At 38.1% G+C, this 25,994-nt stretch overlaps 4 protein-coding genes and 1 pseudogene across 4 annotated transcripts; 2 read left to right on the forward strand and 3 right to left on the reverse strand.

The window, feature by feature from the left end:
- The first annotated feature begins 1,213 nt into the window (after window positions 1–1,213).
- Window positions 1,214–2,694, forward strand: LOC145233559 (uncharacterized). Its single transcript, XM_080098316.1, has 3 exons — window positions 1,214–1,466; window positions 1,828–1,931; window positions 2,113–2,694. Exons 1-3 carry the CDS (start codon window positions 1,437–1,439, stop codon window positions 2,351–2,353), a joined length of 375 nt encoding a protein of 124 aa, XP_079954442.1. The 5' UTR covers window positions 1,214–1,436; the 3' UTR covers window positions 2,354–2,694.
- A 446-nt stretch (window positions 2,695–3,140) lies between these two features.
- Window positions 3,141–6,172, reverse strand: LOC145209103 (uncharacterized). The gene is made up of 2 exons (XM_080079353.1): window positions 6,136–6,172; window positions 3,141–6,088 (listed from the first exon to the last, which is right to left on the reverse strand). Exons 1-2 carry the CDS (start codon window positions 6,170–6,172, stop codon window positions 3,141–3,143), a joined length of 2,985 nt encoding a protein of 994 aa, XP_079935479.1.
- Window positions 6,173–6,276: 104 nt separating this feature from the next.
- On the reverse strand, window positions 6,277–7,162 carry LOC145233550 (uncharacterized; annotated as a pseudogene).
- A 56-nt stretch (window positions 7,163–7,218) lies between these two features.
- LOC145233542 (nucleotide-binding oligomerization domain-containing protein 1-like) lies at window positions 7,219–11,990 on the reverse strand. Its single transcript, XM_080098295.1, has 6 exons — window positions 9,411–11,990; window positions 8,988–9,059; window positions 8,339–8,574; window positions 7,960–8,121; window positions 7,689–7,850; window positions 7,219–7,569 (listed from the first exon to the last, which is right to left on the reverse strand). Exons 1-6 carry the CDS (start codon window positions 10,840–10,842, stop codon window positions 7,507–7,509), a joined length of 2,127 nt encoding a protein of 708 aa, XP_079954421.1. The 5' UTR covers window positions 10,843–11,990; the 3' UTR covers window positions 7,219–7,506.
- A 6,127-nt stretch (window positions 11,991–18,117) lies between these two features.
- LOC145208371 (putative sodium-coupled neutral amino acid transporter 6) lies at window positions 18,118–24,392 on the forward strand. Its single transcript, XM_080078901.1, has 12 exons — window positions 18,118–19,160; window positions 19,350–19,459; window positions 19,844–20,010; window positions 20,105–20,183; window positions 20,333–20,427; window positions 20,837–21,042; window positions 21,518–21,597; window positions 21,665–21,765; window positions 22,722–22,846; window positions 23,031–23,181; window positions 23,407–23,519; window positions 23,924–24,392. The coding sequence occupies exons 1-12, from the start codon at window positions 18,987–18,989 to the stop codon at window positions 23,999–24,001; spliced, it is 1,479 nt and encodes a 492-aa protein (XP_079935027.1). The 5' UTR covers window positions 18,118–18,986; the 3' UTR covers window positions 24,002–24,392.
- The last annotated feature ends 1,602 nt before the right edge of the window (window positions 24,393–25,994 follow it).

The raw sequence follows: 25,994 nt of genomic DNA on the forward strand, positions 1-25,994 counted from the left end.
CGACATCATGGTTTCGGAATTGAAAAAAATTGGGTTGTTTTGAAATTGTGTTTGGTCCAATTATTACAGGGCGTTGCGTGGTCTTTCCAGGGTAGAAATGCGTGAGGTGCTGCACATTTTAAACTTCTTGAAATTTTTGTTGGTCATAATTAAGTTTATTAACCAAATCACATTCAGTTGCTGTTGTATCTTTTTTTTTAAATAGTAAAGCGAACAAAACTATATTTCGCGCCTACGGTTTTTAACTTTCTTATCTAGGCTACGTTGTATGAATCAGTGACTTTGTATTGCGAAATGGGAAATAGACAGTCAGACTATAACAGTGGTTCTCAAACTATTTCATTATTTTTTTTTAAATATGCCCTTTGCCATTATTTCGAGGACTCGTGGTCCTTAAGGCTGAATGTGTATTTCAGAAAAACAAAAGTTGATTGTAGGATTTTAGCTATAAGTTATGCAAAATTGCCTATAACAATGATCTATAGACAGCTTGTGACATCACAGACAAGACAAAAAACACTACAATTGTGCGCAAACAATTGCATTTTTGTTAGTTGTCATGCATTAAAGGCCATTGTTCAACAATATAAACAGTTGATTTTCAATTCTACTTTGATTTAAACTTATTCAGTGGAATAAACAGACGATAAATAAGATTATAGAAGTAACTTACTTCAACGTTTTCGCGGTCCCCAAAAATTGCCTCAAGGACCGCAGACCCCAGCTTGAGAACCGCTGGACTAAAGTGATCTTATTATTTTGACAAATATGTCTTGGTTGTTTCCTATCACCGACTAATTAGCCTGTCATTTCTAAATTGTCAGTAAAATCAGAAACACCCATTCAAGCTTATAACGGAAAACTAAAATCTAGTTTGCTTGTTGTTTGTGTTGCTGTACATGTATTCACCTGTGCATCTATAAATAGCTTGCATGGGTGGTTCTGAATTTATTAACAGTTTTGAAATGACAGAAAAAACATGATCACTATATAAACCAGAGTAATTGACTTTTTGTTAATTCCTCTGCTTCGTGTAGACCACCTTAACACATAGAACACAGTCTCTAATAGCCTATTGAATTCACACGAGTTGCCGAATCAGAGCAATTTAGAATTAAATAACGGCGATCAATAAAAATGAAAGGTTAACGTTATTGATCAGACAAAATCGATGAGTTGATTCGTACTTTCCAATTTAATAGCGAAATGCTGCTATAGTGTGTAACATCAAATTTGATTAGATTGTGTAATTTTACCAGTTTAGAACCTAAAAGACAAACAGCGATTTTCGGTTAAACTAAACTGGATAGTTTTGTGCGGTAACTGGATGAGGTGATCAGCGTTTTTAATTGGTCGCAATCCGCAGGTGTAATCGGCAAAAACGCAGTATTAAACATATTGTAGGTAGTGGACAAGTATTAAGTTGCAACTTTTCAATGGATTTTCTGGGGCTTCTCAACGGAAATGTGAGTAATTGGTGTGATTTGCTCCTTTAAACTAGGCTACTCATCATAGGGTAACATGAATTGATGTGGATTACGTTCGTAAAACTTTTGGCCCACCTATGTATCGTCAACAAACATTGTGATGTGTAGGCCTATTATAGACGAGATTGCGAGACTTCCAACAGATTTTAATAAAATGTTTTTATAATTAGACACGGGCGCCCAGACCCTCTCGGGGTGACAGTAGGCCTATAGGTGTAAAAGTAGTAAACGTACCAAATGTTATACCTACAATTTAAAATTGCCAAAGTCTATGCACCCACTCCAACACAAATTATCGTTTGATAGTTATTTGGTCTAATGAATGCATGTTTTTTAACAGGTAGAAAAAAACCTGAGGAAATTATCTAGTGACGACATATCGGTCGAAAAAACAAACCAAGATATACCGAACGACGAAACAAAAGAAGTTATGCTGGAAAAACGGTAACATGATCAAATATGCTTGAAAAGTACAAATTTGTTTTTTCGAGACGCCTTGTTATGGACGTGACTATATGGAGGCAGAACAAGTAGTATTGGAAAGTTAGGAAAATTTATAAAACCATTCTACTTAATAAATTTGTCAAGGATAATATTTTAAAACCCCAGGTTCTCTGTTTTCTAGCGAAAAGATGTTGAAAGAACAAGCGCGACGTAGAGGCGACAGAGCAAAAGCTAGGGAGGAAATCAGACTTCGTCATAAAATACAATCGTCAGAACTCGATAAAGAATACATCGAGAATGCACCAAAACAAACAATATTTGATGCGGAAGTTTCAGAAAGACCTGCCAAAATTGCTTCAATGGTTGTCGGCAAATTCCAAGCAACCTGGTTGCAAGTGAAAGAACGATTTAATGATGAGTAGGGATGTATTGAGACATTTTGTGAAGTCTGTTGAAGTAAGTTACGTAAAAAAGGGACACAAATATATGTAAATAATTAACTTATCTACTAAAAAGATGCTTCTATCCGTAGGCCTACGATCTTAATGCGGTAAGCATAAGTAATTGATTCATCAACAATTTTGATTTTGCCTCCAATTTGTCTCTTTCACAAAAGATTTTTGTGTTAACGTTGGTATTAGCTGATCGACTTCATGCTTTATAGTGGGCGACATATCAAAGGACGCTATTTAAACAGTTTTCTGTGGTAAAATTGTCATAAAAATCGCTGCCAAATTAAAAATTGTGTCGTTAGTTCTTTTAACAGAGGATGATTCTAGCGGACGTTTTAAAGAAACCAAAGCCACAGGTTAGGCCTATACATTATCAAGCGCCCAAATATGTTTACCCACAAGACATGGAAAGGCATTTATATGTTTAAAAATAATACAAATCAATAGGTCCAGTTGTGCAAAAGTAATTAAATGACCGACGTACTAGTATGCAGTTAGACACACAAGTGCGACGTGCGTAACTTTTCTCAAGGTCAGCGTTTAGAGATAACCAAAAAATAGGCCTTTCCAGTTCAACTGTATTCAATAGAATGGCGACCACACCCAAAACATGTTGCAATACCATATACGTCATATAGCATTGCCCAACCTTGGGTTTACTGGTTGTGACATTACCCCCCATTTAAGCAAAATCTATGATTTTTGCAACAAAGAAATCACAACGCCAAGAGAACGAAATATAACGACAAAACACAACTTAGTAAATGCGACTTAAATAGTCGGCGCCAACATTGTCACATCCTTTTATACTTTCATACGTAATACGATAATTTTGAAGCGACATCGCCCACCGCATTACTCGGTCATTTGTATATCGTGCCGACGTTAAATACACTAGAGGCTGGTGATCAGTTTGCAAAATAAATTCGCCTCCGTAAATATACACTTTAAATTTCTTAATGGCCCACACTATAGCGAGACATTCTCTCTCTATTGTGGAATATGACTCCTCGGCTTTAGTCAGCCGCCTGCTGGCATAGCTCACTGGGAACACTTCGTTTCCATGACGTTGCAACAAAACGCATCCGAGGCCGACATTTGAAGCGTCGGTGCGAAGTATGTACATCTTCTTCTTATCTGCCAGGTGTAAGAAGGGCTTGTTGACCAGCTTTTCCTTTAATTTCTCGAATGCCGTCTTTTCCAGTGGCCCCAGAATAACATCGTTAGGTGAACCTTTTCTTGTAAGGTCCGTCAGAGGCGCAGCTATTTCCGAGAAACCTGGGATAAAGTCCCGATAATATCCAGCCAAACCTAAGAATGAGCGGACCCGTTTCTTGGTAGTAGGACGGTTTGCATTTCGAATTTTCTCAACATTCTCGTCGTTCAATCCAATGGTCCCTGCGTGCACGTAGTGACCCAGAAAGTCGACCCCGTCTGCACCAACGATACACTTTTCAGGTTTTACTGTAACGTTTCCTGACTTTAAACGAGCAAACAGCCTTTTCAACGCGGCCACGTGATCTCCCCACGTCTCTGTATGAACCAACACATCATCGATGTAGCATTCCGTATTGTCCAACCCGTCCAAGAGGATTCGCATGGCGCGAACAAACGTTGCACCAGAATTTACCATGCCAAATGGCATTTTTAGAAATTCGTATGTTCCACAGTGAGTTACGAATGCTGTTTTGTAGATATCCTGTTCGGCAACGGGGATTTGCCAATAACCCTTTGTCAGGTCAATCTTTGTAAAGTACCTGCTGGTCGATAACTCATGAAACACTTCATCCACAGTTGGCATTGGTTCGTTATCCAACACAGTCACCCTATTTAACTTCCGGTAGTCGATGCAGATTCGATTTGAACCATCTTTCTTTTTGACGATGACCACGGGTGAAGCGTATGCTGATTGCGATCTCTGAATAATACCCTTATCCAGCATATCTTCAATATCCTTTTGGAGACCATCCCGCAGTTTGTAAGGTACTGCGTATGGTTTTGAACGAATTGGCTTATTGTCAGTCAGCTGAATACGGTGTTCGGTAAAATCCATTTCACCAGGAACGTCACTAAATATCTCTTCGTAGCTTCTCACGAGGTCTCTAACCTCGGTCTTTTGATCTCTTGTCAGCCTTTCCCCAAATTTGAATGAAGGATCTTCAGAACATTTGCAGCTACCCACTTGCCCCTGTTGAGTATCTATTGGGACATCTTCTGTACGTGCAACAGGCGTGTCATTCCGAGACACATACACCTTCAACATGTTGATGTGAAAGGTCCTACGCTTTCCATTGACGTCTAGTACGTAATCATTAACGGAGACTTTGTCAATCACCGTGAATGGTCCTTTCCACTGCATTAGGAGCTTGTTGTTATCGGTTGGCAGAAGTAACAACACTTGTTGTCCTACTGTAAGCTTTCGCGGCTTTGTTTTCTTGTCGAAGTGCCTTTTGTATCTCACATGTGACTTGTCCAACTCTTCCCTCGCCAGCGCTATTGTCGTCTCTATCCGTTTCTTGAAATCAATGACGTACTGATAACTTGTTTTCACTTCAGGAATAGTGGCTGAGTTGGTCCACATCTCGCGCAAAATTGCCATTGGACCACGAATTGTCCTTCCATAAACAAGCTCAAACGGCGAGAAACCTGTAGCCTCTTGTGGAACCTCGCGATATGCGAACAACAACGCGTTTATATACCTATTCCATTGCTCAGGCTGGTCGCTACACAACCTCTTCAGCATTCGCTTTAGCGTGCCATTGAATTTTTCAACGAGGCCATTACACATGGGATGGTACGGTGTAGTTGTTAGGTGTTTGATCATGAGGAGCCGTTCGGTCTCTTTCATGCATTCCGATATAAATTGAGTCCCCAAATCACTCAAAATTTCATCCGGAATCCCTAGCCTGCTGTACATATCCACCAAAGCCTCAGCAACCGATTCTGCCGTGATTTTCTTAAGCGCCACTGCCTCCGGATAACGTGTTGCGTAATCGACCAGTGTTAAAATGTAACGGTGTCCTTCCGCACTCGTTGGATAAATAGGTCCGACGAGGTCCACCGCCACCCTCTTAAATGGAACATCAATTAGAGGTTGACTCTGTAGGGGCACCTTGTGTACGCTTCCTTTACTAATTGTCCTTTGGCAAATGTCACATGACCGACAAAAACGTCGGACGTCGTCTCGTATGCCCGGCCAGTAAAAGCTCTGCATAATCTTGTCACATGTCGTTTTTATTCCCAAATGTCCCCCCATGATCGAGTCATGAGCAACTTGCATAATTCTACTTCGCAGAGAAACGGGTACAACCAGCTGTCTTAACCAATTTCCTTCATTTACGTTGGGGTGCAAATACGCCCGATAAAGCAGTCCGTCTGTGGTCACAAACTTTGTTATTTGCTGCCCTCTTACCATTTCCTCATCACGGTCCCGCAAATCGTGAAGAGACTTGTCACATCGCTGTGCGCTTTTAAATCCATCACTGTCCGTAACCGGCCACTCTTCGCAAACCGGCACTACGAGAGGTTTGTCCTTTCTTTTACTCTTTTCCTTCTGGGCCCTCGTAGTAACTGCACATACTTTTCCCCACGCCACATCTGGATCGTCGGCTTCTCTTGCACCAGCAACATTTCCGATGCACAAATCGTGTGCCGTGTTGGGCAGACACCATGCCTCCACTTCACCGCTGTAATATGGAGTACTTACTGTAATTTTAGCCACCTTGGCTTTGACCAACTTGCCGTCGGCTAACTCGATAGACCCGTGCTTATCCAGAATCTGATCGTCATCCACAAACTTTTTGTTGACCAAGATTCCAGTGCATCCAGTGTCTCTAAGTGCCGTTACTTTATGTCGACCAACTCGACCTTCAACAAGCAGTAAACGTGTGGTATTCCGTCGACCAAACGTCATTCCGTCGACCAAACGTCTGTTAAAAATTGTTCGGCGACTGTCGTCAGATTGTTTAGCGTTTTAGGCGCTTGTTCTCGAATGTACACAGACAAGTCCTCCGGACAAGATTTCAGGAATTGCTCCTTGACAAACAAATCACTCAATTCGCTCCAATCTGTGTTATGGCCAGAAAGCTTTACCCATTTGTTTAGATAACTCTGAATCCTCAGGGCAAATTGCTCCGGACTCTCATGTTCCTCGGGCTTTGCCATTCTGAATTTCATACGGTAGCCTTCTTCCGTAAGATCGTACCGATTTAGTAAGGCATGCTTTAACCGGCGATAATCAACCGCGTCAGTATCCGAAAGTCGTGAGTAGACTTCTAGAGCTCCCCGTGAGTAGCGCGCTTAACGCTGTAGCCCACTCTTCTTGCTTCCAACTGCTATTTGTGGCGAACCTTTCAAACCGTAACAAATAGCTATCAAGCTCATCTTTACCGTCAACAAATACCGGTAACTTGGGCACTTTTGCTCTGCTTCCAACAGCTACTTCCTGTCTGTCGCTGTTTACTTGTGCAAGCTGCACCTCGAGTTTCTTTAATTCAAGTTCACATTCTTTCTGTGCAAGAACCTTTGCTTCCTTATCGGTTTCAGCTTCTCTGACCAAACGCCTTTCTTCGCGTTCTTGAGCCTGCTGATCAGCTACGAACTTCATCAAACTTTCGCCAGAAAGTTCCATTTGCTTTCCCATCTCTAATAGTTTCTCCATGCTGCTTACAAGAGGTCTGCTGATACGCACATAAATTGGATCCAAACTAAACTTTTATTTAATTTGTAGATCCCGGACGAGCCCCCAGAATTGTCGCGTACTAGTATGCAGTTAGACACACAAGTGCGACGTGCGTAACTTTTCTCAAGGTCAGCGTTTAGAGATAACCAAAAAATAGGCCTTTCCAGTTCAACTGTATTCAATAGAATGGCGACCACACCCAAAACATGTTGCAATACCACACAAACGCATTGTTACGCTGACACTTATGACGTCATATAGCATTGCCCAACCTTGGGTTTACTGGTTGTGACAATTATACAAAACAAACCAACAATGTAAGCTACGTAAACCACACTTTGTAATTAAACAACAAGTCGTTATTTAAAACATCACAAAACCTGCCGAACATATTCACAAAAAAGTACTGACGAACAAACGGAAAATTGAAAAGAGTTAGGTTTTATCTGATTGATAGGCGATTTTGATTGACAGAAGTTCTCCACAATCCCCGAATAGTTGAGGGCTAAAAAGTAAAACATGCCGGTTTATTAACACTAAAATCACACGTTGAGATGTGACCTTTATATACGCCCACATAAAAATATTAAACAAATTAATAAGTTAATGATTAAGGCCACGTACCAGGTACTCGTTCTTTTTTAATTCTTCTTGCAACGACTTTTTTCCATTTTCGGATACTTGGCATCGCCAAAGTCCGATGGTGTTGACTTTTTTTAAACAACGAGTTAGAACTGTGACTGAATCGTCTCCAACGTCATTGCCACTTAAATCAAGAAATTCCAGCTGGAAAAAAGGGGGAAAAGATTACAGTATAGTCAAGGGATTTCAAAAAACAATGATCAGTTTAAACATTTCACCCCATAGCTAAGAAAGTATGAAAAAACATCCGTACAGAAGTATTAGTTTTTTCCAGTTGTCGACAGAAAACTTCAAGCTCGTTTTTTGAAATTCCACATCCCCACATCCTTAACTTTCTGAGTTTGGTAAAACAGCGGGATAAACTCGTAATTTTTTCATCTTCGAACTTGTTGCCACTCAAATTGAGAAATTCAATCTGTGCAATATTTCTTAATTTAGTTAATTTAACAGTTAAAATTTAGTTAATTTGCTTTAATACTCGTTTAGCTGCAATATGGAATAAATTCGAACACAACGCTTGTGTGATTGCTTTTTTTCAAGCGATTCGGTTTAAATTCCAACAAGAATGAGCTGATATTTTAGATCTGTTCATGGTTGCCCACGAAGGACAAAAAAACAAACAAATAACGAACTTTGTATTTCATTTTGCTGATTGCATTGCAAATCAGCTCCAAGGAGTTTGTGTTTAAGTTGCAGCTCCAAAGACTAAGCTTTATGACAGGTTTGTCTAACTTTGGAAGCATCTGAGCTAAGCCATGGGCTGCACTGGATGAGATAGGGATATATTTCAGATCAAACTCGGACGGTAAAAACTTTGCGAAAGAATTCTGAATGTCACTGGAACACTCTTGCAAGTCAATCAAAATATCTAAATAAAAGCAAAAAAATACAAATGATTGATGAATAAGTGCAAGAAAACGCTTCTTCTATTTGTCTTTCTATTTTTTTACTTTTGGTATTTATTAGGCTATATTGCGATGGTAAATGGCTCATTTTTATAAAATTATATTAAGTAACTTATTTGTGTAAAATTGCACAAAATATAATGTTGGAAATCCGTCCGAATAGGATTTAAAAAAAAACGAATTAGCCCCGAAACTTAACTTTACCAAAATTTAACTCGAACTAGGCCCCTTTTTTGAACTGAACCCCGAAGCCACCCTAGACCTAAAACTTTGCTACTTGATAAATCTTTTCTGTTTAAACTTACACTTTTGTCAACCGCCATAACATAAAATTAAACTTGTCAAAAAGGATTCAGTTACTTCTATCAAATCCTACCCGTTATTAGATGACTTGGTACACCTTTTTGAAAGAGTTTAACCAGTTCCTCAAACAGTTTCGTAGATTTTCCTTTAATGCAAAAATTTTAGCAACTTTCTAACCTTTTTTCTCTAAAAATCCTGTAAATCAGGGGTGGGCAACCTTTTTTGTACTGCGGTCCGGTTTGAAACTGAAAGTTTTATCACGGACCGGTATTTAAAAACTACAAATGTTCAGCACTGAAAACCAATTGCAGTTATTACAACTTTGATACAATGTGAACCTTCAGCAATTTTTCTGCGGCCCGGTAACGAACACCTCGGGGTCCGGCACCGGGCCGTGACCCGGTGGTTGCCGACCACTGCTGTAAATCCTTACCACTAGTTCTGTAAATTAAGTTATAAGTTTTTTTGCAAATTAAAAAAAAGCTCAAAAACTAACCTTTCTTTTGGCCATCCCTGAGCAGAAGTCCACAGATAAATCGCCGAACCATGTACCAATGCCTGTCATTGACCAACTGATGGATGGTTTGATTAAAGTTTTCAATTGGCATAAACAGGCATATATAATAAGCTGCAAAGATTTCTTGCAAAAGCTGATGAATAAAATAGAAGGTGGCTTTGTCACCCTCAAACAGCCTGGGACATCTGGCAATGTTTATAACGTAGTCCTGGACATTTACGTCTGTGAGCCCTTCCCTTGCCAAATCATCATCAGTGAACACCACGGTCAGGCGCAGCATACCGTCGTATGCCATACTGCCAAGTGGTTTTACGAGTTTGTTTAGTTCCATACCTTGCCCATGTCCCGATTTTTTTAGCTTTCGTAGGATAATCTCAAACACTTTTGTAATGGTTTGGGAATGGTTGCCGCCGTTTCCGTGCAAACCAGCGAAAACGATCAGTTGTAAAAGTAGCGGGTTGTGGCAAAGTTCAAGTAGCTGAGGAGCATTCGTACCTATTACATTCCATAAATTTTCAGCATTGACACCAGCAAATGCAAAGAATATTTCTTTTACGGCGTTGGTTGGTAAGTCACCAACTACAACAGTGGATTTTGGCCGAAAATAGACAGGAATAGAAAGAATGGAATGAGGTCGGGATGTGAAAATTAACAAAGATTTTCTGAAGAAGTTTTTGCAACATAGGTTTGCCACGAGTTGCTGAACTGACAATGGAGTGTCGTACGATACATCAGGAGGTTTTTGATTGTTTAAAGACCAAACTGATTGATCATAGCCGTCCATAACAATGACACATTTGTGCTGATTTTTTAACATCCATTTAAACGCATTGTTTCGTATTGTTGAATCTAAATCTTTAAATGGAAAGTCGATTAAAAGCTGTTTGAGGGTAAGAGCAAAATTGTAACCCAGATCCATAAATCGGATCAGAATTGTAAAGAACTTGCCAGATCGGGCCAATCTTTTAGACAAGGTGGTTTTGCCCGAACCTGGGGGACCAATTACAGCAAGAAAGCTTACTCCCATCATTGTGGCCAACAAATCATTAAACCTAATTGGTTTGGGGTTTTTATACGTGTAGGGGTTATTATCTTCTGTTACGTGAAAAAATTTGTCCATCTCATCCTCTTCCTCCGCAAAAACTTCCGTTTCTGTCAATGTTGGGTGATGAACAGGAACACTTGAGTGGTCCACTTTTAAACCACTGAAAACGACATCTGGTTCAAGCTTTTCCCAAAGATGTTTTTGAACTTCGTCCGCAGCTTCAGAAAGTTTCGAATCTAAAGAAAATAATATATTTGCTAAACCAAATGTTTGGAGTCGTAGCAAACAACATGTTTCACATGTAAAGTATTTTATTTGACCACTAAAGACTTTTGCGTCTGAAGGACAACCGCGAATGTGAACCATGTATGTTGATCTGAGTTCAGTTAAGTTCTTTTCACTCGGTAAAGCGTTAAGTGACTTGGTTGTATGGTGTAGAAAACAAAACAAAGTAAACAAACCATTGTTTACTTTACAACATAGATTTCCGAAACCGTATACAACTATCGTATTTCCTTGTATTTTTCCCTTGTTTTATTTATGGTCGCAGCAGCGAGACAGCAGTGATTGTGCATCGACGTACGACGACGGCTTTGTTCACGTCGACGACGACTTTTTTATTGTTACCTGTATTATTTTAAGATCAGATGTGTTGTTTAAGCTTTATTTGTTTGGCAAAGAATACAAGTAACTTTTAAAAAATTAGTTTTAACCCTAAACGAAACTACACTAATCGAGCTGAATTGTTTTGTTTATGGATGTTTTGGTGTTGCGGGTAAAACCTTTCAAATTTTGTTTTTTCTATTTGTTATTTAGCATTACCCATTCGCATGTGCTAAGTTTGTTGTTTTAAGACAGAAGTCTCAAACTCAAACTGCTTTGAGGGCCAAAAACAAACTTTTAAGTAAGTCGAGGGGCGCACTATCGATAGGGGACAAAAATATTGCAACATCAAAAATAACAATGTTTATTTGTGCCATTAGCTACATTGAAAACAATATTGCAATAAATAACACACATATATACAGTGTAGCAAAGTGAAAGAGTCAACTGTGCTTTATTGCTTTGTGTAGAAACAATGGCCTACAATGACAAAACATTGTACAAAATATGACGCAACAATCGCAATTGCTGATTTTAAAAATAGGCTAGTTCGATCATCCTGTAAAAACGTTGCATATACCATCAATAAAGGAATGGTTGTATCATGTTAATCACTGGTCTGACAGGGTATTCCGCCTAAGTAAAACACATAACTAAAAGTTACTTCGCGGGCCGCACAAAAACCCTTGGAGGGCCGCATGCAGCCCGTGGGCCGCGTGTTTGAGACCCCTGTTTTAAGATTTAAATCATTACTTTTCCTCGCTGTTCTTACACCTGGACAATTTATTGCGTCTATTTTAAGCGATGTTTCAACTTTACGTGACCATTTGTTTCTCTTTGCAACTAAGGTGATGCAAAGTTAGCTTTTGATTTTGTCGTACCCTGTTTTCCACACGATTTGACACAATTTACGGGATCGGGACCAAAAGTTGGGTCGCCTGAACATTCTGTTGGGTCGCTTGTTTTAGTGACAATAAGAACATCTACTTTTTGATTTCGCCGTGTACCGTAATTTTTATATATTTCCTAAGGCTATAAATTGTTGTCCAACAATAATTTCATCACAACTTATCGTGATAATGGTTAAAACTGTTTGTGACGTCATAAAGTGATGTGTTAGCTCACAGTTAAGCGTTGTTTGGCTAATAATTCTTCGATTCAGCTCTAAGTCCTGGTTAAATGGAAATGTTAGGTCGAAAACAACAACACTATTTGTTCGTTATAAGGTTATTGATTTGCTAAACTTGCGTAGTAATTTTTAAAAAGCTTTCCGAATTTACAGACAAAAATTCAACTAAAATAGCATGTCCATGGGTCGCGAGAAACCACTAAACAAAATTTTGGTAAGTATTTGGGTCGCGTCAAAAAAAGGTTGGGAACCACTGATATATGTGACAAACAAATTTATAAAGTAGCCTAATCTTGTGTTTATGTGTGACGTTGAAACTCTATCATAGCATTGAATTACTTTACCTGATATATCTGGCAAGGTTAGGGCTGAAACCTCATCAGCGCGAGTATTGGCAGAATTTTCATGATGATGATGGTGGTGGTGCACATCACCGGTGTGAAAGTGTAAAGACTTATAAGAAAAGCAGTAAGTTAAACAAATTATTATTGTGCAAATTGGCGGGGCACTCAGTTTTTGGTTTCTGGTCCAACCGAACAGCATTTTTGACTTCATGTCATAAAATCGCAAAGTAACCAACCCAAAGACACGCAAATGTACTGTTTGGGAACTAATTTCGTTTTTGGCAATTGTATTTCCAGAATTAATTTATCATTTACGTGATTTTAAAAATATTTTTTATCCAAAGTTAATAGCCTACTATGCATCGAAAAAATCAACAACTTAGTTATAATCTTACCTGGTCAATATGATAAACATTACTTCCAGGGTTTCCAGCTTCTTCATCTGCCATTTTTGCTTTTAACAGTAAACACCAATTTTTTCCTTGTAAACTTATAGTACGTTAAGATACCGTTTCTGACGAAAAAACAGCAGACATTATGTAGTCAAATTATCTTACCAGAAGTGATTGTTCAATTGTATTGCACAAATAACATTTAGTCATGGTTTACGATTTCCAACGCATTGTTACAAAGGTTTGACAAACAACAGTCAGTCATTGTTATGGCTAGGAAAATCGTTCGCCCTCGATTTTGGATGAGGTACATTGTTCAAACAGGAAGCGTAAGTTTGCCTGACGCAATACAAGGAACTTGCACTAAACCGAAGAATCGTTGAAAATAGGTTTTAGGCACTTATGTGTCTATAAACCAGTCGTGCATTCCACACCTAAAAATTAAAACTCGATCTGAATGTAAACTGTAGTCACAAATATTGAACCAGACAGAAGCAACAAAACAGCAGGTACCATAACAACCAAAATTGAAATATATATGTTTACATTGGGTTGTTGTTTTGTTGCCTTAAATAGGATGTCGAGCCGCGGTTTACAGGATAAAATTTAGATTTTGCATGGGTTTTGTAGCAGTCTAAACTATCTTACTTAAACATGAAAGCTACACTGTTTATCGCTTATTCTCGGTCATCCTTAGCTAGTTTTAGCTAGATCGACAACCTTTGTATCGCAGTACACCCACTGAGCAGCGTCTATCGCTTGTAATCGTGCGATCGTCATTTGCTAGGTAGAGCTACTAACACAATACCTCCCGGGAGACCCAAAAGTGCCTAATTTTCGGCAGGTGGCGCAAAGAGTATTTTTTTTACATTTAAAACGTTTTATCTCCAAAAATATCCCACTCGGTTAGGACTGTTAGGGTCGGGGTAAGGTATTAGCATTAAAAATTCAATAAAACTAAACCAAAAATGTAGTTACTAATGTAAAAATGTTAAAAACTTATTTCCCAACTCAAACCCCTCTTTAGCCGCTAACTAAAAAATTCAGCGCTTTCCGCCCACTTGTGAAAGTGAATCTCCCGGGAGGTATCGTGTTAGTAGCTCTACCCATTTGCTATTTTCGGTTTATTTTACTCGGGGTATCCCCAACACTTACAAGTACACTGTTGGCACAAAACAACTTTTGTTTCACTAGTGAGTAGGGCAGTGGTTCTTAACCTTTTTTCCTTGCTGCACCCCTTTCAAATCACTAACCAATTTTCGCTCCCCCTTCTGTAATTGCCTAAATCGAATAGACCTAACCAACCTTAATGATTCAGCATCCCCGCACCCCCTAGGAACAGTTCTCGCACCCCTTGGGGGTGCGTGCACCCCAGGTTAAGAACCCCTAGACTAGGGTGTTTTACTTTTGCAACCAACGCCATTTTACACTAAACAACTTTTATATGGAGAATATCGTGTGACAAAACCTATTAAAATAAGCTTAAAAACTATGTAGTTCCTTTCTGTCAGTTTAATTCGACAACTTGAGCCAGTCTGACTTCCGTTGGCATTACCTATGAAACCGACACTGAAAACAGTTTACTCGAGAAGTCAAGGGTACACAACCTTTTTACAGTTATGAATGATTCGGTTTTGTTGCATGCTATTTATTAATAGATTTATGGAACGATTAGCCGATTACTTCACGATTTTAAACGTCTCCATATTGTTACTCGTTACGTTGCTGTTTTTATGGCACTGTTTGTACACAATCAGCGTAGAAAGGACAGAAAATTTGACAAAATTTATTTCAGTTGCGTCAATCTTTCTTGCTATCCAAACACTTCTATTACGGAATAAATTTAGTATATTCGACGGACGGCGACACAAGAAAACGTTAGATACGATACTCTGATCCTTGTCAATTAACTTTCTGCATAGGCTTCTGTTTAGTTAAGTTTATTAGGCTAAGCTCACTACTCTTACTATCCTTTAAACCAGGGGTGGGCAAACTTTTCAGTGCAAGGGCCGCATTCAAAAGTTTATAATCTTATGGGGCCGCATAGTATTTTACCAACAGCCGGCAAGTGCTTGCTTGTTTTTTGTTTTAAAATAACTGATAAAGAATTAGGTTTATATGATATATGTACCATTTAAAGTCGCCTTAAATGCTCAGATTAATAATTTCTAACCTGAGCATAAGTTTAGCTGAACGGAGCTAACGGTTCATGACGTCATAAACTGTATTTTGACGATTGCGGTGCCTGTTTTTTCGCATTGTTTGCACACAATAAGCGGATAAAAAGCCTGGAGCATGTGGTTATTAGACTGGTAATCTTTTTCCCAGTCTTACGAAATCTGTTTCTAGCAGTTTGAAAATCGAAATATATGGCAAAATAGTTTTAGTTACGTCACGGCCGCCAGTACATGTATTTTAACATACATGGTCACGGCCGCACAAACTAGCCCCTGTGCAGGTTGTGCACCCCGGATTTGGCCCAAAATATTAACATAGTATATTTTCAGCAATGTGCAAATACGTTTGTTGTCGATCACTTCGGTGATTGTACAAACATTGGTTGAAACCCTACAATTGTAATTGTTTCAAAAAAAAACAAGCATTTGTTGCAACATAGGCTACACCACGTTTTTTGTTAATAAATTCCTAGTGCAAACATTAAACAAAGCGAGCCGCTTTTAATATCGATCTTTGGGTGTTGTGCGGGTCTGTGTTAACGATTCTAAAGCCGTGTTTGATGTCTGTTTGCAAAGTACTGTAAAGACCTAAACTTGATCCAAAGTGACAAAAGTTTTGGCGTCAACAGTGCAAAAAAACTTTTATCGAACGAAGAAATTGTGTCAAGTGACGATTTGCATAATAACGTGGCAAAAAACAACAGACTAAAGCACGAATAAAGAATCTGTGTTTAGTTCACAAGTATGGTACGGGTACAGATACTGCACATGGTATAGGTATCGGCAAGTCGCACCCCGGTATTTTTAAAACTCTACGCCAGTGCTCATAACACTATTCAGCGTTAGTCGGAAACTTTCTCTTTAAAATTTACTGACATTTGGCGGGCCGCACGAATTCCCTTGCCGGGCCGCATGCGGCCCGCTGGCCGTAGTTTGCCCACCCCTGCTTTAAACAATAAGCACATATATCAGGGGTCGCCAACCTTTACCACTCTAGAACCATTCGGACCAATTTCACATAGAAAACAAACAAAACACTGCGAGCCACAAAGACCTTTTTAAATTTGAACTAAAATGCCACCGTAAAAACGTTTTTAAGTCTCACGACATTCGACTTTTTATTGTTAGTTCCTTGCATATTATAGGTACACTTGACAAACCATTTTCGTCAGCAGTGAAAGCAAATGCAACTTCCCACCTAGCATCGAATGCTATGTTTTCTTGAGACGCGGATTTTTATTTGTGTATTTAACTCGCATTGTTAGGCAACTAGTAACAAACAGGTATTGTTACGCGCGCACACACACTGCAAAACAAAACATTAACCTACTAGAAACTTTCTCCATTGGTACATTAATTTCACAGTATATATATTTTTCTTAAATTATGGACTCACATTTCTCCCTGACGCAGAATTAAACACTAAATTCCCTGACATGTCAGGGAAAATCCTGACGTATGGCAACTAGATATCCTGAGCTCTAATCAATGCGCACATACATGTTGAAGTAAATGTGCGCGCCGGCAAAAAAATGCTATTCGCAGCATCAGGGCTATTAGGGTTGAGTGAGGCTGAGTTTATTACAAAAGTAACACAAAACTTAGCCCGTAAAGTTAAGCTTCGGTCTAAATACCAGTGTTCTTTACGCCATTTGTCGGTAATTGCCAAACTCCGGAAAATCCGGTCGATATTCTACCTGTAGTTTTAAGATTACGCATTTAGATACTGATTTCTTTTGCCCAAATAGTGATGCGAACCTGGTATTAAATCCGGCGCGTCGAGCAGGATTGCGAAGAAACAGACAGAAGTAGCCATGCTGAAACTATGCAAAGGAAACCTAATTCATATACTTTTCACACGCTTGGCAAATACGTGTTACAAATAAACGAAGATTTGCCATCTCATTTCCCAAGGCATAAAAGATTAAAAAACACTGATTGGAAGCAAGACATTATAGTTGTAGAATTCAAGCAGTGTGCCAATTCTACCTTTCAGTTTCTTGACTGGCAGAATAAGAGCGGTCAGTTTCACATGCACTTTATTGAAATGAAGAGTGATTTAAAACGATTTTCGACCACCTAAACTAGTGGTTCCCAACCGGGGAGGAATTTTATGAATTCAGGGGAGGAATTTCATAAAAACAGTAAAAAAAATTGCATAGGAAATGTTATGGAATATTTGCATACATTATCCATTATAATTTGGATCTGGTTCACATTTGAAACCGGTTGGTTGTATAGAATTCTGAAATGGACATCCCTATTCATAAGGTCTACTTTTATATGCGGCCCCATGCTACGTTTCAGGCGCTTAAATTAATCGATTATTGTTGTAACAAAGTCCATTGTTTTAACATTTTTGTTTTGACAATCTGGCTGTTGCTTGTGCTTAAAAACTGAACAGTTTACAGTTAGTAAACAGTCATAGTAATGAAACTAGATTCTTAGTTGCATATTATTGTCTTGTGTAGATTTTAGCTGTAGCCTAAGTTTTAGTCAACTGGCAGTATTTATAAGAGACACAAGTAGTATAAAACGAACTGCGCCGCGTATATAACTACTTTCAGACCGAAACAAGAGAAAATTTCGCATTAAGTAGTAATGTGAAATAAATTGATATTTCAAATTGCTTTCATTTTGTATGTTATATTTGTTTTTCATCTTATGGGGAGGAATGAATAGTTCGAAAATGGGCAAAGGGAGGAATGTAACAAAAAAGGGAGGGATTCACTGACCTAAACCAAATAGAATAAAGAACGTCATAACTACAAAATAGTCCAAACAATCTTACTTGCAGCACATAAAAGTATGCACCATAACACAACTTAATACGCTCACAACTAACTCAGATACCACTGTAACACTAACTGTCTGTAACTGGACTGCACGTGTAGAAACAAAGGAAACTGTTAAACTGGGACACATACAAGGTTAGCAAGTGTGACGTAACAATGCATGTATGGTGTAATGGTTGCAACGGCGGGAAAAGTATTTGTTGGAGGGGAGCGTTACTGTCCGTTACAATAGTATATGTAGTAATCCTGATTCTAACCACAGCGCCATTCGTAAGCATTTGATTTTTACATTTCCCGAATCAAAATTTCTTCGGAATTCAAAATCAACCTCTTTTGGGAACTCTGTTTTTACGCATTCCCTGCGTCAAGAACACATATACCTACGCTGCGACAAGTCTCAAATCAAACCTCTAATTCTAACAAGTCTAAATCCAGTCGATTTTGTGCCGAAAACGACCAGCAACATAACATAGACGACAAGCGCTTATACGTGGATTATACGTATACCGCATTTGTACGTAACTTGATATCCTTGGATTTTACAAGAAAACCTCCGGTGAATCGACATATTTTTGTGAGACTACGCAAAGGCAAATTTCAAATTTATACATTGATTTTTCACGCTCTAAACAGTCTAAAGAAAACAAACAAATAAAAAATTTAATTGAAGGTGCGTTTCGCATTTCTGTTCAAAGAAATTGCTAAACAGATTCAATATATTTGCGAAATGCCTTTGTTTCGATAACATTTCAATCGATATGAAGCTTAAACAACATAACGTTTTCTTGTAACAACCGACAATTTGCAACTGATACTCTTTTGTTTCGACTTGTGGGCGTGTCTCAGACGCCTTCCAAAGGACAACCAAAACGTGTACGAAAGGTGAACCAAGCCCCAGAGGGTGTATACCTGATTCCAGCCAATCATTTTCGGCTCTGTGAACGCCCAGTCATGGCATCACCTCAAATAGCATTCAGTCTTCATTTGTAACAATTGTTTTAGCACATCAGTCATTTTAAGCGGCAATTTTACGGATTCAAGGCTTTGGTAGAGAAGTTTGATAATTAAAAATGGGAGATCGACGTTCTATGATCATGTTTGAGCCTTTGGATGACTATTCGCCCACAAATGATGATGAGAATCCGCCAGACTTCGAGGAAGGTCCGGGTGATTCCCAGCTTCCGCTGACGGAAGTTGGAAATGAAACCCACTCAAAAGTCGATCAACTACCAAACACAAGAAAGGTGCGAAATAATATTTAACATAGTGTCAAACAAGATTGGTTCAAATAACATTAAAAAAATAACCAATAAAACTTGGTGCTATGAAATAAACCTGTACACATTAGTAATATTTTTTAATTCGACATAAAAAAGATAAGTTTGAGTAATGTTTTAGGACTCTTAAATACATTACTAATGTTTCTGTTTCAGGATGTCCTATCCTTTGCACTGTCTGTGTTCAATCTTATGAACGCAATTTTGGGAAGCGGCATCTTGGGTCTTGGGGAATCTCTCAAAAACTTGGGAATAGTTCCGTTTTTGTAAGTCAATGATTGTATAGTTTTACATAATGTTAGAAAACGTAAAAATTGTCTCTGGTTGCCAGTAATATCACTTTTTTACTTTATTTTACATGTAACTCGAGTGTTTGAGTCTTGATTTTTTTGCTTTAGAACAGTGTTTCTTAATCATTTCTCTCCAAACAGCGGGGAAATTAACCAACGTTTTACCCCTAGTAACTATGCCTTTTTTCCACAACTAATATGAAGCAAAAATGGGTGGTAAGAGACATAAACGACAGATTTCAATTGCGAGCCAAACGCTGGTGAAAGAATTTAGAGTAATGGGAAGATTTGATTTGGATTGCGACAAATGAGCGAAGCAATACGCGACAATTGAACTATATAACCACTTCCACTTTGTAGCATTTTGCTCACTTCTACCTCATTTCTGGCTGGATACACCATCACAATGTTATTGCAACTAAGCGAGATTGTCGGGTTAAAATCGTATGAAGGACTCGCCAAAAAAGCGTTTGGTCTTCGAGGGAAAATGTTTACATCTATAATGATTGTGTTACACTGCATGGGAGGTTGGTTTTTTATTTGTTTAAATGACAAATTTTTAATTCGCGTGGTGTGTATAAATACAACAATGTATTGATACACAAATATTTTATTTTTTAGCAATATGCTCTTATGTCTACATCATCAAAACAGAATTGCCAGAGATAATAAAATCTTTCATTGGTTATATTCCTGACGAGTAAGTAAAGCCATTATGTGCTGTATACAGCAACTATAACTTATATATAAGTTTGGGTGCAACTTTAAACATGTAACTTAATACAGTTAATTTTTTTTTTGAAAATATACAATAAACCATTAGTAATCCCCCAAATTGTTGTATTTCAGTGAAGTACCGGAACCGATTTATATAAATGGTGATTTTGTGATGCTGGCGGTGGTATTTTTGGTTATAATCCCACTTGCTTCACTAAAAGATATCAGTAAGTAAAAGCACTAAAAATTTTGAAAATAGTTTTAACGCTGAAGAAATTTTTACCTGATATAAAAGGTTTTTGCGATTATTTTCTGCTTGATTTCATCCATTTTGCAATAAAGAGCAAACAAGTTCAGATAGCTATACTATCATCCAAGCACATATATTCTCACGTGATGCCACACCCCACAACAACGTGGGTGTCGTGATTTCACTCTCCGTCTTGAATACCCCGCAAACATGTAAAAGATACTTCGATTTCCGACACCGGATATAACATGGACAATTGGTACACGCCCCAGTTTGGTGAATAAGCAAGTATCGGATTACAGCTTAGGTTGCTTTGGATTGGAGGATTTTTGTTGCTGATTAACGCCTTTTGTAACGCAGTGAAATAATAATAATTCTTTTTTTAGAATTTTTAGGCTATTCAAGCGGATTTGGTATGATCTGTATGCTGCTGTTCACCTGCACTGTTATTGCTAAGAAGTTTACAATTCCGTGTCCCCTAGAAAATGAATTCAATGCCAACAGCACCTTTAATAATCGTACATTGAGTCACCATAACTTAGACGAAGAGGAGCAATACTGTTCAGCAAAACCTGTGAATTTCAATTCAAGAGTAGGTACACCAAAATTGTTATTGTCAAACAACCCTGGACATCTATAATTCATCTAGCTCGTTCGGGTTTTATCATTTAAATCAGTGCTCTCCAACCTTTTTTGGTTTGGTGAACCCTCAAGTTGTTGTGACTAACTCATGCACCCTGTTTACTTAAAAGATAAATTGAGGTAAAAAGCGAGATGAAAAATCATAATGCATATCATCGTGTCAGTTAAACCGAAGTTTTACACACTGTCGCACTGAAAATGTATACACCAGTTGAAATCTTTTTTCTATCCTGAAAGTCAAATTATATTGGTTCATTAAAAGTTTGTGATGCACCCTTGTATACTTGTCTGGCTGGTGCACCCCATGCATATTTTGGACACCGATTGAATAAATAATTGCTACATGGTTATTCGCAATAACTGCAATAATTTGTTATCCACGTTTTTTTCATAAATGGTAAAAATAAACCATTTTTTTATTATAGACCGCATATGCCGTACCGACCATGTTCTTCTCATTTATGTGCCACGCCTCAATGCTTCCTATCTACGCTGAATTGCGAAGGTAAACCTTATTAGACAAAAATTGCATTAAAACATCATCGCACCACTCCACTTGTTTTAATCAACAGACCCACTATTCGCCGGATGCAGAAAGTTGCGGCAGTTTCCATATCTAACGTTTTGGCGCTTTACTTGTTGTCAGCAACGTTTGGCTATCTAACCTTCTTCAGTAAGAATAATCGTGTTTTTGTTAGGTTTCCATCGTGTGACAAGTATATTGTAGTAACGTTGCTGTATTTTTCTTGCAATGAAGGTATACGTTCTTTTAATTTAGACATAAAACAACCGTATTTTTGTTTTTTTCTTTATACACATGGTTTTCTTTATAGCGTAAGCCAGGGGTTCCCAACCTTTTTTGCTGCCCGTACCCCTTTGTCAGGTCAGAGCATTCTTCGTACCCCCATAAAATTCTGATGGATTTTTTCAGATGTATATTGCTAAATGAAATTGCTTTTATAGCTCCATTATACGTTTAACTGGCATTTTAAACTTAGGGCCATTATATTTAAGATTTTTTTCTATTTTAGACATCTAGAAAGAGCAGCAGTTTTTCCAAAGTTTTACATAACATTTATTAGTCTTAATTCTAGTTACGCAAAACAAAATGGTAGTGACTGTTCATTTAATATGAAAACAATGCAGTGCCCGTTTTGCCTCGCCTTACCCTACTTTCTCTAGTTGTAGAAGTGGATAGAAGACCGTTTGTAGCAGATTTACAGCAAGACTACATTGAATGCCTCCTTTATCTGTGCATTTTCATAGTAACTTTGTGCTTTGTTGTTTATTGCTGGCAGCAAGCAAAAACAACATTGTTATGTAACAATGAGGCTTCTTGCAAAATAACAACAATTGTTTGTAGATAATTGTTTTTTAAAGCAAAGACCGCAATGGCATGATATCATTTACAATTCCAAAATAAAACTGTGCTGTGAAATCTGTTTGATAAGCTGCTTTTTTGGCCCAAGCATCTTCGTACCCCTTGATGTTCAATCTCGTACCCCTAAGGGGTACGAGTACCCCCAGTTGGGAACCCCTGGCGTAAGCTTTAACGGTTATAGATACCTAAATGTATAATGCGCCTAAAAACAGTGATATATTATTTAAGAAAAAAATTCCGCTTTGCAGACAAAGTCAAATCGGAACTCCTGCTCACCTACAGTTTGTACAATCCTGATGATCCTTTGATTATTCTTTCCCGCGTGATGGTCATCATTTGCGTCACCCTGTCTGTTCCGCTTCTAAATTACCCGGTATATTCCCTTTGCATTTCTTCTATGGTTGCAAAAATAAATAATTCCAATTCTTAGGTTCAGTTTACGCAACCTTGGTTGTTAGTTGTATACACAATTGTATTTCTTGATTAATACAAATGTATATACGTTACGGCACAGGATTTTAGTTCCAATGTAGCAGATATTCTATTTTATTTTGCAGGCGAGAAAAACTATTATTATCGCTCTTTTTCCTCGGTCTTTCTACCAGTTTTCCTGGGTCAGACACATACTGGTGATGCTTGTTCTTCTTGCATTGTCCACTCTTTCGGTTTTGTTTGTGCCAAACATTCGTGATATTTTCGGTATTGCAGGTAAGAGATAACTTTGAACCTTGATGCATGGGATCTAAGGTCTAACGGACTTTTAAATGTGAAATTTTGTTTATTTAACATTTTTAGAGGGATTATCGACAAAATAATGATAAAACAAATCACTTATGAGTAAATATGTAAACTAAATTCTTTATAATGGCTGTTTACGTTTTCTGCACAATCATAAACACGAGAGCAAGAAATTGTTGACGAGTTGGTTTTTAGGAGCTACCTCATCGGCTTCATTGCTTGTGATCTTGCCCAGTGCTATCTTCTACAAGTTGACTGGAGAAGCGGCCAAAAAAGTCCAGAAAGAGTATCGCATCAAAAGAAAAATTGTAAGTAGAGAAGCAACTACTGTACCAAGACACAATTGTTGTACATGCGTGCGACGTTTTATGCAATATTGGATGACAATATTTGCAGTAATCTTTTTTATTTAGTCTATAGTTTGAAGCAGTGCAAATAGGTAAAGTTTAGATTCAACAAAAACATAACATCCATGCATATACACACAAAGTGTTTTTTTTTTAAAAACCGTTGTAGGTTTATTGTTATTCAATGCAAAGTCCATAACTTACATTACGTTTGCTTCAAAAGTTGCAAAAAATAGTATCGAATTATAACTTAATGGAGATCACGCAAGCTCGTGGCAACCCCCATCGCAGGTTGCGTTGTTCTGCATAAGAGTGTATCCTTTGCACACAGGAATAAATAGTCTAACATCTTTTTTTATCTAAAGGCTCTGGTGATGGCTATTTTTGGAACGATTTTTTGTGCAATTAGTGTAGTAATGATAGTTGTGGACTGGTTGATGTGAAGGCAAAGAAGTTTGACTCATCAAAACGAAATCCCAGAGTTAAATATGTGTAAAACCAGTCCCTGGTTTTCAGACTGATCATGGCATTTATGAATGAATTAGGGGTAATAAAAACGGGAAATACCCAAAGATTTTAAACCTATGGTGATGATCACAACTGGGTGTCCGCTCAGTACCGTGTGTCTTATTGTTGTCACTTGTCAGTTAATACAACCGTTTTTGTTGGCCATAAAACACACGAATGTTTCACAATTCAATTCATTTTAACATTTTTAAAAACAATAATAAAAGTGTGAGCAAAACGGATTATACTCATTGTCATTTGTCGCACTTTTGTTTCCCATTTCGTGATTTGTATTTGTATTTTGTACATAAATTGTCAGCATCTAAACTGGACTATATTGGTTTTCTATAAATTATTGTTTGTTGAGAAGTATGTTGTGTTGCAGTTGTTCCTTTATCATAAAAAATATTTGAAAGTAGAATCAAAGGACATGTCCCCGTCAGATGATGGACCGGTTATTTTCGATAATAAACAATAATCGTCACAGGATATAACCTGGGTTTTGGGCAAAGCAAAGGATACTTACGTGAATATGGTTGTCGCCAACATACAAGCAGCTGGGTAAGTTTATGGACTTGCCCTACCTGTGGTGACCTATACGTGCGGCTTTGGGGTTACTCCTTTATACTTGCACGACGCTATCAAACTTATGTATACTGTAAAATGTAAAAAGGTTTAGACATTTAGGGCATGAATAGTATTGCGACAACGTTAATGTTTCGTGCTGCAATTAACAGATAATTAATCTATGGTGACAGCTACGGCATACAGTTCAACTAAAATAAGCACGGTAAACTGAAGAGGAAATAAAATATCGATGCTTGCATTGCTATCTACTAACACGGTGTTAACTCGCTCGTTTGTTTCGCCCATCCACTTTGGAGAAGAACTATTATTAGTGATGCACCGAACCCACCTAAAAAGCTTCGGGCCGAAACCGAATATTCGGCCATGAGGCCGAATAATTTCGGCCGAATCAGGCCGAACCTAAAATCCCTGTTTTTTGGATGGTTTCAACTGAACCTTGTGTTGTTGATGCGAGTGAACTCAATTTTGACAAACTAAAATCACTTTCACACTGGGTAAACTTTGCTAAACATCTAATATTTTGCAGACAACGTGGCTGGTGTTTCATAGATACAACAAATAGTTAATTATTGATGTTTCATATGGACGTAAATGAAATTTAAGGCCTTAATTCAATGCAATAAAAAAGTTCGGTTTCGGCCGAATTTTCAAAAAAGTTCGGGCCGAAACCGAAACATTGGAAAACAGCGGATTCGGCCGAAATGTTTCGGCCAACCGAAACTTCGGTGCATCACTAACTATTATATCTTCGTTAAACATGCTTTCACCTTACGAAAATATGCGTTTAACGCGATGCACATGCAGTCGGCGAAATTGAACATTTGACCCATTTTTTGGTTTAGTATTTTTAGCAAAAAGTAACTTAGGTTAGATCAGGTTAGCCTTCGTTTATCGTTGTACACTAATACAGGGTTTGAAAAACATCAGGCCGTGACTTTAACTGATTTGTTTCGATAAGTTTGGTGTGCTTACATCTTGTGTTTAAACCAGGGGTGGGAAACCTGCGGCCTAAATTTTAGGGCACTAAGTGCGGCCTTCGATGTCAGAATACAATTTAGGATGTTGATAATACAAATGGTTGCGTACTGGTATACAAGCGATTTCCGTAGTACTGCCAAGAGACCAAGGTTCTACAATTTTACTTGTGTTGCAATAGAACAATTGTTTGCGCATAATCGAATGTCTTAAACTCGTCTGTGATGTCACAAGCTGCTCTTAGATTGATATTGATAAACAAGCGAGTTTCTACGTTAATAAAATCCTGAATGTTGTAGTGAGGGTGGAAATGTAGTGAGGAATTTTATTTAGCTTGGACCGTAAGTACAATAGCACATCAATCAT

Source organism: Phallusia mammillata, chromosome 1, assembly GCF_965637545.1.
Source record: "Phallusia mammillata chromosome 1, kaPhaMamm4.hap1.1, whole genome shotgun sequence".
Classification (NCBI taxonomy): Eukaryota; Metazoa; Chordata; class Ascidiacea; order Phlebobranchia; family Ascidiidae; genus Phallusia; species Phallusia mammillata.

What these genes read in the sequence shown, in the direction of transcription:
- LOC145233542 (XM_080098295.1), bottom strand. Translation starts at nt 10,842, where the DNA reads ATGGTTCACATTCGCGGTTGTCCTTCAGACGCAAAAGTCTTTAGTGGT. An exon ending in TCAGCAAAATGAAATACAAA is followed by an intron (nt 8,122 to 8,338) that starts GTTCGTTATTTG and finishes AATATTGCACAG; the next exon opens with ATTGAATTTCTCAATTTGAG. An exon ending in TGGAAAAAACTAATACTTCT is followed by an intron (nt 7,851 to 7,959) that starts GTACGGATGTTT and finishes CCTTTTTTCCAG; the next exon opens with CTGGAATTTCTTGATTTAAG.
- LOC145208371 (XM_080078901.1), top strand. Translation starts at nt 18,987, where the DNA reads ATGGGAGATCGACGTTCTATGATCATGTTTGAGCCTTTGGATGACTAT. An exon ending in CTGTGAATTTCAATTCAAGA is followed by an intron (nt 21,043 to 21,517) that starts GTAGGTACACCA and finishes TTTTTATTATAG; the next exon opens with ACCGCATATGCCGTACCGAC. An exon ending in ATCGCATCAAAAGAAAAATT is followed by an intron (nt 23,520 to 23,923) that starts GTAAGTAGAGAA and finishes TTTTATCTAAAG; the next exon opens with GCTCTGGTGATGGCTATTTT.
- LOC145209103 (XM_080079353.1), bottom strand. Translation starts at nt 6,172, where the DNA reads ATGACGATCAGATTCTGGATAAGCACGGGTCTATCGA. An exon ending in GATAAGCACGGGTCTATCGA is followed by an intron (nt 6,089 to 6,135) that starts GTTAGCCGACGG and finishes CTAAAATTACAG; the next exon opens with TAAGTACTCCATATTACAGC.
- LOC145233559 (XM_080098316.1), top strand. Translation starts at nt 1,437, where the DNA reads ATGGATTTTCTGGGGCTTCTCAACGGAAAT. An exon ending in TGGGGCTTCTCAACGGAAAT is followed by an intron (nt 1,467 to 1,827) that starts GTGAGTAATTGG and finishes GTTTTTTAACAG; the next exon opens with GTAGAAAAAAACCTGAGGAA. An exon ending in GAAGTTATGCTGGAAAAACG is followed by an intron (nt 1,932 to 2,112) that starts GTAACATGATCA and finishes TCTGTTTTCTAG; the next exon opens with CGAAAAGATGTTGAAAGAAC.